The 12291-nt window shown below is 42.7% G+C and overlaps 2 protein-coding genes across 7 annotated transcripts in view; one reads left to right on the top strand and one right to left on the bottom strand.

Annotated features, from left to right (window-relative positions):
- Positions 1-1919: 1919 nt before the first annotated feature.
- vsnl1b (visinin-like 1b) lies at positions 1920-3815 on the top strand. Of its 2 annotated transcripts, XM_034562723.1 has the most exons (3): positions 1920-2081; positions 2225-2440; positions 3618-3815. In XM_034562723.1, exons 1-3 carry the CDS (start codon positions 1920-1922, stop codon positions 3813-3815), a joined length of 576 nt encoding a protein of 191 aa, XP_034418614.1. The 2 variants fall into 2 exon arrangements, with proteins under 2 accessions (XP_034418614.1, XP_034418615.1); XM_034562724.1 differs by lacking the exon at positions 2225-2440.
- An 880-nt stretch (positions 3816-4695) lies between these two features.
- Positions 4696-12291, bottom strand: part of smc6 (structural maintenance of chromosomes 6) — a 14947-nt gene continuing 7351 nt past the window's right edge. For 3 of the 5 annotated variants that reach the window (XM_034562639.1, XM_034562637.1, XM_034562641.1), the window contains 13 exons: positions 10882-11083; positions 10680-10794; positions 10433-10593; positions 9918-10053; positions 9678-9758; positions 9425-9595; positions 9060-9197; positions 8694-8839; positions 8015-8140; positions 7825-7930; positions 7218-7370; positions 7035-7132; positions 4722-6583 (listed from right to left, as the gene is read on the bottom strand). In XM_034562639.1, coding sequence (XP_034418530.1) covers positions 6496-6583; positions 7035-7132; positions 7218-7370; positions 7825-7930; positions 8015-8140; positions 8694-8839; positions 9060-9197; positions 9425-9595; positions 9678-9758; positions 9918-10053; positions 10433-10593; positions 10680-10794; positions 10882-11083 — 1721 coding nt within the window. In that variant the 3' untranslated portion in view covers positions 4722-6495. Of the gene's footprint in view, positions 6584-7034; positions 7133-7217; positions 7371-7824; positions 7931-8014; positions 8141-8693; positions 8840-9059; positions 9198-9424; positions 9596-9677; positions 9759-9917; positions 10054-10432; positions 10594-10679; positions 10795-10881; positions 11084-12291 lie in introns of all 5 variants that reach the window. The other 2 variants (XM_034562640.1, XM_034562638.1) reach the window with 1 other exon arrangement.

The following is a 12291-nucleotide window of genomic DNA, read 5'->3' as shown; positions in this document are numbered from 1 at the left end:
GAGGCGAGCAGCGTTGAACATAACGTTTCCATCGGAAAGGGATTTATTATTTATTCCGATAGAGAATCACCAAATATAGGCTTTTAAAAAAAAAAAAAAAAAAAAGGTAAGAATGTATTGCCTGCATATGTACATGTCTTGTGTCCGGATTTTCAGATTATAGATGCCGCAGACGGTTGAATGGTTTGTGTTCATGTGTCACGCGTTGTGTTTCATAATTTTCTTTGCGTTTGAATGAATTGAATATCGAGCACCGAGGGGCTGGAACACGGGCACCTGCGCATCCCTTACAAATAAAAGCCCATTGCGTCTTGCATGGAAACACTTTCAGAAATAAGACAGGGAGGGAATCGTTTGACGAATTCGAGAGAGAAAAAAATTATAATAAAAAATATTAAATGATTTTGCGCAATTAATTGGCTTTTATGCGCCTCTATCGCGGCCCCGCGGTGGCACCGAGGGGAGCTCTTCTCGCTAAAAATAGGTCCGTTTGGTTATGAAATTATGTATTTTTTTTCTCCCCGATGCGCGTGCACCCATATGCCATTAGGAGGAGCAGGGTTGCATGGGATCTAATCTGAACACACACATACACACACACACACACACACACATACACTCTCACTGCGTCGTTTCCATCGGAATGCAGCAGCAGCAGCGTCTCCCTCTCGTGAACCTCGCGGGAGGCTGTTTAGCTTTAATAGCATTAACTCAAGATGTCGTTGCCCCAAAGCTGGTTATAAAAACAGCATCTGTCGGCCTCTGCTTGGGCAGCCTGTGCGATATGCGGCGGAGGGGTTTCTCTCCAACGCCGCAGTCACACGACGGTTCTCTGCGCTCAACGCTCCGTGAAACTATTTCGTTTTGTCATCTTCCTACAAAAAAGAAGAAAAAAAGAAAAAGGAAAAACCCTCTCTCCTCAAGGTCATTCGCTGTAGCTTGTTATGCACGTTAAACCCCAAGAACGGGGTCCTATAAATACCAATATGGCGCTCGTCAGGATTGCTTATGTGACACGCAGCGGGCGCACATTAACAGGCTGTGGGGTTTGCACTGATTTGGGCTGTTTGTTGTGGAAGGCCTGAGCCAATGCAGTGATGTCTGCTGCTGCTACTGTGGAGATGTGTGGACCATATCTTGGTCTCAAGTGGTGGAGGCTCCCACGAAAAAGCCCCCCCCCCGCCGCTCACCCATGTGCAAAAAAAATATAATTCTGCTGTTTCATTTGGTGAATTATGTATTAAGAAATTGACGCATGTCATCTGCCACACCACAAGTCAATATTTAATGATTCTGGGGCTTCTGGCTGCTCACGGTGTGTGGTCGCTCAAGTTGTCATCATTGTTCCCGAGGCCCTTCAGCGTGGATAATCCCGGCTGATTGGTCTGCATATTGCCAACAACTGGCTTAAACACTATATTATGTACAGACCGCTGGATTATACAATATATTCCCCTGAGCCAGATTACAGAAGGCCTGTCGTCCTCCTGCACGCTGCCCTCCCTCCGGTCTCTGGATGTGCTGCAGCAGCGCCCCTCTTACAACCGAGCGCAGGCTTTGTTGTCATTGTCGGGTTATAGGACAGTGTTTGCAGTGGAAACCTGAGAGCGGCGATCGAACATTTAATGAACTGGATCGGCTCTGACAGTGATGATCCAGGTCAGTGCTACACGGGGCCACGGAGCGGCACAAGCAGCCTGAGTGGGGGGTGTGGAGGGGTGACAGAAATAGAACGAGAGCACCAGGGAGATGTGTCCTGCCTTCTCAAACACCCCCACACATTTACTCTCTGTGCTTGAAGTGGAAATAATAATTTTAAAAAGGTAGTCGTCTATGCTATGTGCTCGAGATGTTCCTATACCGCCATCGCTCAGGCATAAATAAATGCATTATTCACGCGTTCTCGCACCACAGGAACCATGGGAAAGCAGAACAGCAAGCTGACCCCCGAGGTGATGGAGGATCTGGTGAAGAACACAGAGTTTAATGAACACGAGCTGAAGCAGTGGTACAAAGGCTTCCTGAAAGACTGCCCCACTGGCAGGCTGAATCTGGACGAGTTCCAGCAGCTCTATGTCAAGGTATGTGTGAACCGCGGCCTCTCTCCTTTGTTATCATCCGTCTGAACATGTAATCGTGACATGGCTGTTTCCCATCGTCAAACTGCTGCTACTAAGTCTATTTTTCTTGAATTATTCAACGCACATCTCTCCCACATTCACAGTTCTTCCCTTATGGCGACGCATCAAAGTTCGCACAACACGCCTTCAGAACCTTTGATAAAAACGGAGACGGGACCATCGATTTCCGAGAGTTCATCTGCGCCCTGTCCATCACGTCCCGCGGCAGCTTTGAGCAGAAACTCAACTGGGCCTTCAACATGTATGACCTGGATGGGGACGGCAAAATCACCAGAGTGGAGATGCTGGAGATAATCGAGGTAAGAGATTATCGAGTCATTAAGCCCTTCGCTCATCAGGGGACTGGCCTTGTTTGTGTTGTTGTTGTTGTTGTCCCCTGCACACCTGCGGCGCTTTGAGTGCACAGGCAGTTTCGTAATGACAGAAATGCAGTTGTATTGAATTACAGCACGCTATTTCTGGAAGCTCAATCAGGATAGTACATCTGATACGTCGCAGTGATTTCGGAGTATATTGACAATTTCTGGAGTGATAAATGTGACGTGTGCTTCTACATCGGTGCGTTTCATCCCTGTTAGATAAACTCGAAAATATAGAATAGATAAACGTCATCGGCCCCGTCCGTCATCTTCAAAATGTTTTTTTATGAATGGATTAGATGCTATTAAACACTATTTGTTTATTTTTACAAAAAATGTTGCTATACAATTGAATTATTATTGTTGAAGGTGCTAAATTGAAAATACAGAGCATATCGTTTGACTCCACAACGCTTTCAACATGGCGATGGCTGAGCAGGCAGCTAGCAGCTAACAGATAGAAGGTAAAAGCTAGCAGCTAACAGATAGAAGCTAACAGCTAGCAACTAACAGCGCTGACAGATATAACAGTGTTTGGTTGAGGGAGAACTGGAGGGTGGCCGGTACGCTTCATTGGTGTTCTCAGCTATTAGAGAGGCGCTAGCTAGCTAGCTAGCGCCTCTCAGCTGTTACTGCGTACGGCTGTTCTAGCTAGCCAGTGGAGCACACACACAGATGTTAACATGCACCCGTGGCCAGCCCAGAGACTTTCCCCCCCCCCCCCCCCCCCCCCCCCCCCCCACACACACACACACACACACACACACACAGCTCTGTATACAAGTTAATCATGTATCCTTCACGTTTAGCTATTTCAAATGTTACTTTTAGCTCACTATTTCAAACTTTTCCACATGCCTGTTTGTGAATTTCCAAGCATTAATTGCAACACACGGTGTGGATGTGTTTAGTTATACATATTTATGAAATACATATTTGTTTATTAACACAAATATGTGAAATATATTCAAATATATACTTTCTAAATAATCAGAAATTCTCTGTTTTAGTGCACAAGCACCCCTGGCTGGGCCTCACTGATGAACAAACAAACTCATCACTTGATTACATAACAAGCAACACTCTTAATTTCTCACTGCGCCTCCCTCACCCACAGGCGATCTACAAAATGGTGGGCACTGTGATCATGATGAAGATGAACGAGGACGGTTTGACACCACAGCAGAGGGTGGACAAGATCTTCGGCAAAATGGATAAGAACAACGACGACCAGATCTCGTTGGACGAGTTCAAAGAGGCCGCGAAGAGCGACCCGTCCATCGTGCTCCTGCTGCAGTGTGACATGCAGAAGTGAGCCCCCCCCACTACCACCACCACCCCACACCGCTCGCTCCTCTCCCCGTCAGTAACCCACACACTCTGGACAGCAGCACATGTTTTAATGTCTCATTAGGTTCTCTGCCATTTCCACAGGAAAAAACAAACAAACAAACAACAATGCTTGGACGATTTTTCAATGGACTCGCTTCTTGTGGTTGTATGCATGAGAATGTCAAATGCTGAATACTTTTGAATATAGCTATACGATATCATACATTTCTATTTCAAAACATGCCAACGTGATTTGTGCACAGTAACCCTTCGACATTTCCATTCAACCTTAGCTTGTAAATCAGTGGAGCGCTGCATTACATTATGTTCCTGCAGTATTTAGGATCCCCGGTGTTCACAGCTGCTACGACTGTACGCTTTACATAATATTAACAAAAACAATAACACCTATGATAATTGTAACTGTCTCTACTATCCAGACTTGTTGAGCTCTTGGAGAATAGAGTGGCACCCGTTCCAGATGTTTTCACACGATGGAACCGAGAAGAGTATAGGTTCTTTGCATGCATATATTACGTGTCAGAAAAATATAATCTCTTACCTTTTGCATCTTTAGGTGGTTATAAAAGAGAAACCCAATGGACTTCATTTAGTATTGTTGCATGGGATGTACAGTGTGTGACTCATCAGACTATTAGTTCACCTCCAGTAATGTGGGAGCATGATTCCCTCCAGTTGATCCACGTGTATGTGTGACACTTCGAGTTGTTTTCAAAGATATTTGGATTGCAGTTGTGGGCCGATCTCAGAGGAAAAGAGCTTTCACATTCACATTGTATTATGTTTTGCTTCAGTGACTTCTGGGATGAGCAGAAATACATTTATGGAGCAGCTTTTCTTTTCATAATTTTAATGTACTGCTGTCCCTTCATAGAGGAAAAGCCCAAAATTACAGTCATAAGGCACAGTACCCATGCATTATTCCCCACAAAGATCCATAATTGGCTTCTATTTCAGGCTGCTTGTTTGATTTAGACTAAAACAACTTAACTCGGTACATATCAACATGTTTACAGAAAGGAAGAGCACTGCAAAATGAGCACAGTCTCACCTTTTGACCTTGTTGCTAGGAGCCCTTTCTCTCTCTCTCTCTGGGCCGGGGACCCAGTGAGAGGGGCTCCACTTCCAATGCAGCGAGAAATAGAAAAAGGGAGAACAAAAAAAAAAAAGCCTCTTATATGTTTACTGGACACACTGCATTCCTACTAATACAACTTTTTTGTAAAAGGAGAAACTTTTTATTGAAAGATCTCATCTTCTATTCCGTTTGCAACAATCATAAAACATGCAGGCGCTCGATGAAGCTTTTGAAAGAGTGTTTCTGTGTGGGATAAAAAAAAAAATTAAAAAAAATCGGACGACCGGCGCGGGTTCAAGTTATCGAAGAAATTCTCTTTCAACAGTTTCACTTCCAACATTTCTAGGCTGTGCAAGCAGCTTGTAGTCCACTTAAAGGAGTGGAGGTCGCAGAAGCTTTTCACTGTTCTGTCTCTAAGTGAAAACCACCCTCACATTATTAAAGTCTATATTATTTATACATTTCAGTTCGGTCACTATGTCAGATTTATTTGTCTCCTAAATGTTTATATCAAATATGGGAACCTCATAATACAAGTGACTGTATTCTTTTATACATGTGGCATGTGTTGCACCCCAAAAATTAATTCTGTAGTGATCAAAATGAATAAACCGTCACCGGGCTTTTTCAAACGATACGGTGGAGCAGGTGTAATTTATGGGGAAGTGAGGACCACGCCCGCTGCTGCAGACTGAGGCTGCGTTGAGTTGGATGTGTGAGGATGTGGATGAAAAGTATGACGGATACAAAAAGGGGGTTTAGATAATCCAAAAATGTTATTGTAACAACCGGCTATGATCTTCACGGCGGTTACAGGTAAACGGCAGTTTCATGAGCACATGTTTTATGTCACACAGCACAAATATGATCTGCTCGAGGAGCAAACGTATTATAAACATTAACACTGACGTCTGGAGGTAAAACTACACCAAAATATCATTAAAACATTTTCAAAACATTAAAAATGTAACATAAAAAAAAAAAAAAAAAAGTATATGTTATTGAGATGCCCAAAATGTTATGATGGATGAGAAATATTAAGAAAAATAATATCAAGAGGGAGAATCTTGCGAGCGTTCCCCTAGAGGTAGTATTGATCTCTACACCCAGACGCACCACAATTCATCTGATGAACATCCTTCAGAGTCCTTCAGAGTTGGTGGCATTATAAATATCTAAACAATAACACATTACCATATTGTAATAACACAATTACTAGATACTTCATAAAAGGGTCATTGCTGTTTTGCAGCAAAACTTCTGTCACTCCATCATATTTTCTTCAGAATGTGTCAAATAGCTTGAATTATAGATGAAGATCTACTACATCACAGACATACAGAATAATGCATATTAAAAATATGCCTTTTTTTGGCGCATACAAGTGCTATAACCCGTCAAACGTTCTTGAAGGCTGCAGAACAGGAATGACACGACGCATTCAAGGATTCATCACAGCAAAGAAACCAATTACTGAAGCAATACTGAAACATGTGTCGACTGTGCACGTGAACGTTCATCCTCGTGTCTGTGACTCTTTATATTTCTGTCCCTGGAGCTCAGTTCAAACATCTTCCTCCATCGTTTCGTAACAAACTCTTTCAGGGTCCTGAAGCTGGTGGATTTTGATGAGGCTGGTTTTGGGCAGATTGCTGAAAGATAACAAACCACGGTTATCATTTGATCACTCCCGACTGTGTATTGACATGTGAATAAAGTCTTTGTCGAAGCATATGGAAGAACAACAGGAAAAGGATATGGCACCATGATAATTGAATTATCATTATTTAAATAATGTCACTTAAAAATGCATTAAAAAAAATATATAATTTAACAACATTTGACTACATTCACAATCAGTTTATTACTTTTAACAAGTATTTTTTTATAATAATAAAATTAATATATATATATATATATATATATATATATATATATATATATATATATATATATATATATATAAATAAATAAATAAATAAATGATCTGATGTCACACTTAAGCCTCCATGTAGGGAAACAAAGTGGAAGTTACACAACATGGAAAGGTTCAGGTAATGGAAAGGACAGCATGTGAACAGAGGCAATTGTTAAGAGCGCCACCTGGTGGTGAGGGGAGTGATGAAGATGAACTGTCGAAGGTGCTGCCGCTCTGACAGCTCCAGGAGGAGATCCAGAGAGATTCTGCGATTGTGCATATCCTCCAAAAAAAAAAGTGAAGTCTGATCATCATTTATTTATTTTTTTAATACAAAATGTGTGCGTTTCTGACGACTGTGCGCTCACCATGTAGACGTCGAACTCATCGAGGCATCTGAAGGGCGATTCGGTGATCTCCCACAGAGAGAGCATGAAGCAAACGGTGGAGAAGGAGCGTTCCCCCCCAGACAGCGACCTCATGTCACTCACACCATCGTCCTCTCGGCCCGGAGGCTTCACCTTTACGTGTGCCAGAACAGGTGTGTGTGTGTGTGTGTGTGTGTATTACTTGCATTGAGTTATTTTTTTTTTCTTCCTCCAATAAATAAAAAAATAAATAGTAGTGAATGTTGCAGGTTCCAGGTTTTTTGGGGCCTCATATTATTATGAATCGAAGCAGGAAAGACGAGGGATGATATGTGCACCTGAACCAGGGATGACTCCACTGCATCGTCACCCTGATTCCCTATCTTACTTTAAATTAAATGTCATTACCTTTAAGGTTTTTTTTTCACCAGCCTTTTAAACATTTTCTTTTATAATGATGTGATTTTATTTACTGCGATTAACCAGCTCATCAATTATATTTCAGATAAACAACAACACAAGAACCATAAAACAAAACACAGGAACAACAACCTAAAATTCCTATAAAAAAAAAATATTTAAAAACAAAACATTAAAATGCACGTACCGAGATTGAGAGTGTCTCATTGTTGTGATCGAAAACCATCGAGCCACAGCAGTTCATCTTTATCAGAAAGTTATTGAAGTATAACTTGCATCTGACAGAGAGTGACCTTTAGGAAGAAGAAATAATCAGACACAAGCAGGGCTTTCCACCGCCCGCTAAACACTGTACTCATGCGTTTACCGTTATTTACCTACGCATTGTTTTGTATCTGTCCTGCCTGTCCGACATGATGTTATCGAGTTGATCGATGAACCTCCGCAGATCTCTCACTTGGTTGGTTTTCTCCCTGTAGAGAGCGAGGGCCTCGGCGTACTCCCTAATGAGGGAGGAAGACGACATAACCTGAATTCTTCTGATTCCAGACTTCAGTGTTAAACGAGCAGCTAGTGATGGCCAACGGCAGATTGGATTGAAGTAGAAGAAGTTTAAAGTGGCAGAGGGCATCTCAATGGAGCTTGAATGCTCCTTTAACTGTTCCTCCAACCAAGAAAAACCCTAAGAAGTCTAAAAAAACAGTAAAGAAGCTAACAATGCTCGTTAGCTAGTTTGCTAGCTAGTTTGTTAGCTAGTTACTTTACAAATGTGTAGTTTACATGTGATGAACTCAAAATGTGATACTATATCAAATTAAAAGATTAAACAGTAAAATAATGCTTACACATTGAAGCACCAGTATTAGTAATACTTTTAGTTTTTATACTTTAAAAGTACATTTAGGTGATGATCCATGTGTACTTAAGTAACATTTTCAATACATGACTAACTTGTCATGCAGTATTCTTTCAGTGTGCATAAACAACTACAATATCTCTTTGTATTTGAACTAACTAAAGCTAAAATCTCTTTGACGTAACACCGCTGATCCTCACCTGACCACCTGCTCCTGCTCGCCGTGGTCGCTCTCGTGCACCTTGATTTTCTGCTTCAGCCGAGTGATTTCGATGTCGATGCTCCTGGTGCTGCCGGTCACCTGCTGCCGCTCGGGGCTGATCTCGGTGGCTTTGGCCACGTATTCCTGTCGTCAGATGTGAGGTGTGGGGACATTCTGACAACTCCAAATTACTCGGTAAATCCTCTCTGTGGTTCGGTTTCCTAACTGATGGCTGTCCGTGCAGCTTAAGACTGGGTTTAAATCGGTAGAACGCACTGTGGCTGTAAAGCCTCCTCTCCATGCATGAGGTAAAGAAAACCTCTAAATGTAATCTGTTAAACAAATCTAGTGCAGCTCTCGTTACCTGTAACTCTTCTGCCCTCTCGGCGAGGTCAATGCTCATCGCTCGGACGTTGTCTTGATGAGCCTTCAGGTTGGTTTCCAAAATCTGAAGAGTTCGTTCAAGTTTCGCACACTCAGCCTCCAGCTTCAGCTGCTCCTCCTTTGGGTCAACACACATCAGTAGTAAATGTCACTATCAAATAGCGTTGTCAACAACAACAACAACAACAACAACAACAACAAAAAAGCCTCCACAATTCAAACGCATTTAAAATCAGAGGACAGAAGTAACATCAAAACTACGGAAGACGAGTCTGCAGCATCTTTTGATTTCTGTAACTATTTTTAGCCTCTGAACAAAGTGATACAACAAAAGATCTACTGCACCTTCAACGCCTCCATGTCCTCAGAAAGCCGATCAATCTGTTCTCTAACCGCAGAGTACTTGGACTCTACGTCCTCTGCTGTGCGCCGGTGCTTGTCGAGATCCGCCTTCGCCTCGTGAACAAACTGCTTTTCGGCCTCCACCTTGGGTCGGTTCTCTTGGGCGACTTCTTCCTGCAAGACGCATGTTAAGACATCCGATTTACATGAGATTTATTTTGAGCGGGTTCGGTACAAATAAAGCCAAAATGATCACCAGGGAGCTGATGTCATCGATGTGCTCCTCGCCAGCAGTCTCCAGCTCAGTTATTGATGCCTTGACTTGATTCACAGAGACCTGCGTTGAAAATGTAAAAGAAAACTCAAATTAACCTTCAAAAATGTAGATCAATCATGCACAGCATCTATATACTGAATCATTCTCTCACAAAGAGAAGCAGAGAGAAAGCATCAACAGGAGAAGAATGAAAACCAGGTTCTGGTGCTCATCCCTCACCAGAGTGTTCTTCAGGGCCATGATGGTGTTGTTCAGATTGCTCTCCATGCTCACGATGTCCTCAGTCACAGAGGTCCCGTGGAGGTGAAACCTGGACAGCTGAGCCTGGTGATTCTCCAGGTCTGACTCCAACATACTGTGACAGGAAGCATCGATAAAAATAACAACTCTGCATAAATTGACCACATTTGAGCAGTGGGCTTAGCTTAGCATAAAGACTGGAAGCGGGTGGAAACAGCTAGCCTGGCTTAGATTAAACAAACAAGATAGGATATGTTAATGAGCAAAGCTTTAAAAAAAAAAAAGTGCTGGTGGGTGAATTTCATTACCTCTGGATAGAGCCAGGCTAGCAGTTCCCCCCCATTTCCATCCGTTATGCTAAGCTAAGCTAAGCTATTTACTGAACAGACACAAGAGTGTTATCAAATTTCTCGTCTAACTCTCGGCAAGGAAACAAGACTTTTCCTTCCCTCAAACTACCATTAAATATCATCATCTTTTTTTTTTTTTTACACCTTATCTCGGTCTCGAGATCCCCGCCGAGATACTTGGGCATGCTGAAGTCGGAGGTGTAATAACGGTTTGAGAACACCTGATCTCCCTCAGCGGTGAAGGCTTCACGGCAGTTTTTAGGAGGCCGACCTTGCTGCATGACCCTCCTCGCTTTGTCTTTTTCCTTTGATTCAACACAAAAAAAAACAACCACAGGTCAGATACTTCACCCGACGATCGGCATGAACGGGCACGAGAGCGCGCGCTCACTTTGATAATGAGAATGGATTCTATCCCCCTCATGTCAATCAGGCAGTTGATGATGACCGGGCTCGGCGCCGCGATTATGTCCAGCACGGACGGATATTCTGGATGATCCGCTTTCCTGCAAAAACAGAGGAAGGAAATCAAAATGTAAAAACGTGTCGGTACAAGAGTCTAGCGGATCTGAAATTCTGCCGCTGCCGCTCACCGTCCTTGAATGTTGTAAACTTTTTCAGAGAAAGGGCCGACGATGATCTGCGGCCTGTTGCCCTTCGGATAGTGGCGACACATCAGCTCCTGGAGGGCCGCCTCGTCCTTGTAGTTGTCGCAGCAGAAAGCTTTCATGAAGCTCCGCAGACAGCACTCCACGGCCACCGCCAGCATGGGATCCTTCAAACTGATGCACGCCCCTGAGAGCACGCGCACACACACACACACACACACACACACACACACACACACACACACACACACACACACACACACACACACACACACACACACACACACACACACACACACACACACACACACACACACACACACACACACACACACACACACACACACACACACACACACACACACACACACACACACACACACACACACACACACACACTTAACTGAATTTACTGCTTCCCACTGAAACGTAGGAACTGAGAGTAAATCTTCTGTGTTGCCAGTTTTTTGTTGTTGTTTTTTTTTAAAAAAAAGATAGGAGGACAGAATGATACTTTTACAGATGATATCGCAAATTAATAACATTTTGGGAAATGCATTTATTAGCTGACTTGGCAGGAGTTACAGTGAGCATGGCTCTGTCCACTCAAGGAAGTTTCCGCTCCCGGGCCAAAGAAATTCTACATGTACTAGTACAACGTGTCCCTTTCATTCAGTAATCGACCGCTTATGAATCAAAAAAGCTTGGAGCAGAACCCTTCCTAATGAAATGCGGTTTAAATAATTGGCTCAGTGATATTTTGGGTCTTTTCATACATGACAACATGTGAAAGTTTGATTCAACTTTCCTCCCATGACACTTTGTGCTCATTTAAAATCGTATAACGGGAAGAAAAAAAAAATAATAATTGTAATTTCCCCTGAGAAACGTAGCCTCCTTGAAGCTTATGATAAACTGCCAAAAACAAGGCTTGGTGTTCTTCGGTCCAACTTATGTCGACTCCAACAACGAGAAACAGTCATAAAAACATTAATAATAACAACATTGAGGAAATGGCGCGGCTGTCGGTTTCATATCTTTATATTCGAACGACAAATATCAATTACACTGTTCTCTAGACGAGAAATTAATCCGTTGATCCGTTATGCCGCTGGTTAATTAGTGAGCTTTAGAGGTTCTGGGGAGGCAGATTCTGTCACCTTTAGACAGAGCCATGCTAGCTGTTTCCTGTCTTTATGCTAAGCTACGCTAAAGGGCCGTTGGCTCCACCTTTAAGTGGATTCGACTTTAACTCTTGTTGAGAAAGCAAATTCATTTATTTCCCACAGTGCTAATCATTTGCTATTTCATATGTAAAAGTATAATGTTGTCCTACTTTCTTTAAGAAGCTGCCATAAGAATAATTTTAGAGGTGCTGGTGGGCAGATTTGGTTA

The sequence above is a fragment of the Cyclopterus lumpus genome, chromosome 22 (genome assembly GCF_009769545.1).
Source record: "Cyclopterus lumpus isolate fCycLum1 chromosome 22, fCycLum1.pri, whole genome shotgun sequence".
Taxonomy (NCBI): domain Eukaryota; kingdom Metazoa; phylum Chordata; class Actinopteri; order Perciformes; family Cyclopteridae; genus Cyclopterus; species Cyclopterus lumpus.
The sequence above is the reverse complement of the archived record's forward strand: the minus strand, read 5'-3'. Positions and strand labels throughout refer to the sequence as shown.

Bases quoted from the DNA above. Each gene is read 5' to 3' on its own strand.
- vsnl1b (XM_034562723.1), top strand. From the start codon at position 1,920: ATGGGAAAGCAGAACAGCAAGCTGACCCCCGAGGTGATGGAGGATCTG. The intron at 2,082-2,224 runs GTATGTGTGAAC...CCACATTCACAG, and splicing joins TCCAGCAGCTCTATGTCAAG to TTCTTCCCTTATGGCGACGC. The intron at 2,441-3,617 runs GTAAGAGATTAT...CCTCACCCACAG, and splicing joins AGATGCTGGAGATAATCGAG to GCGATCTACAAAATGGTGGG.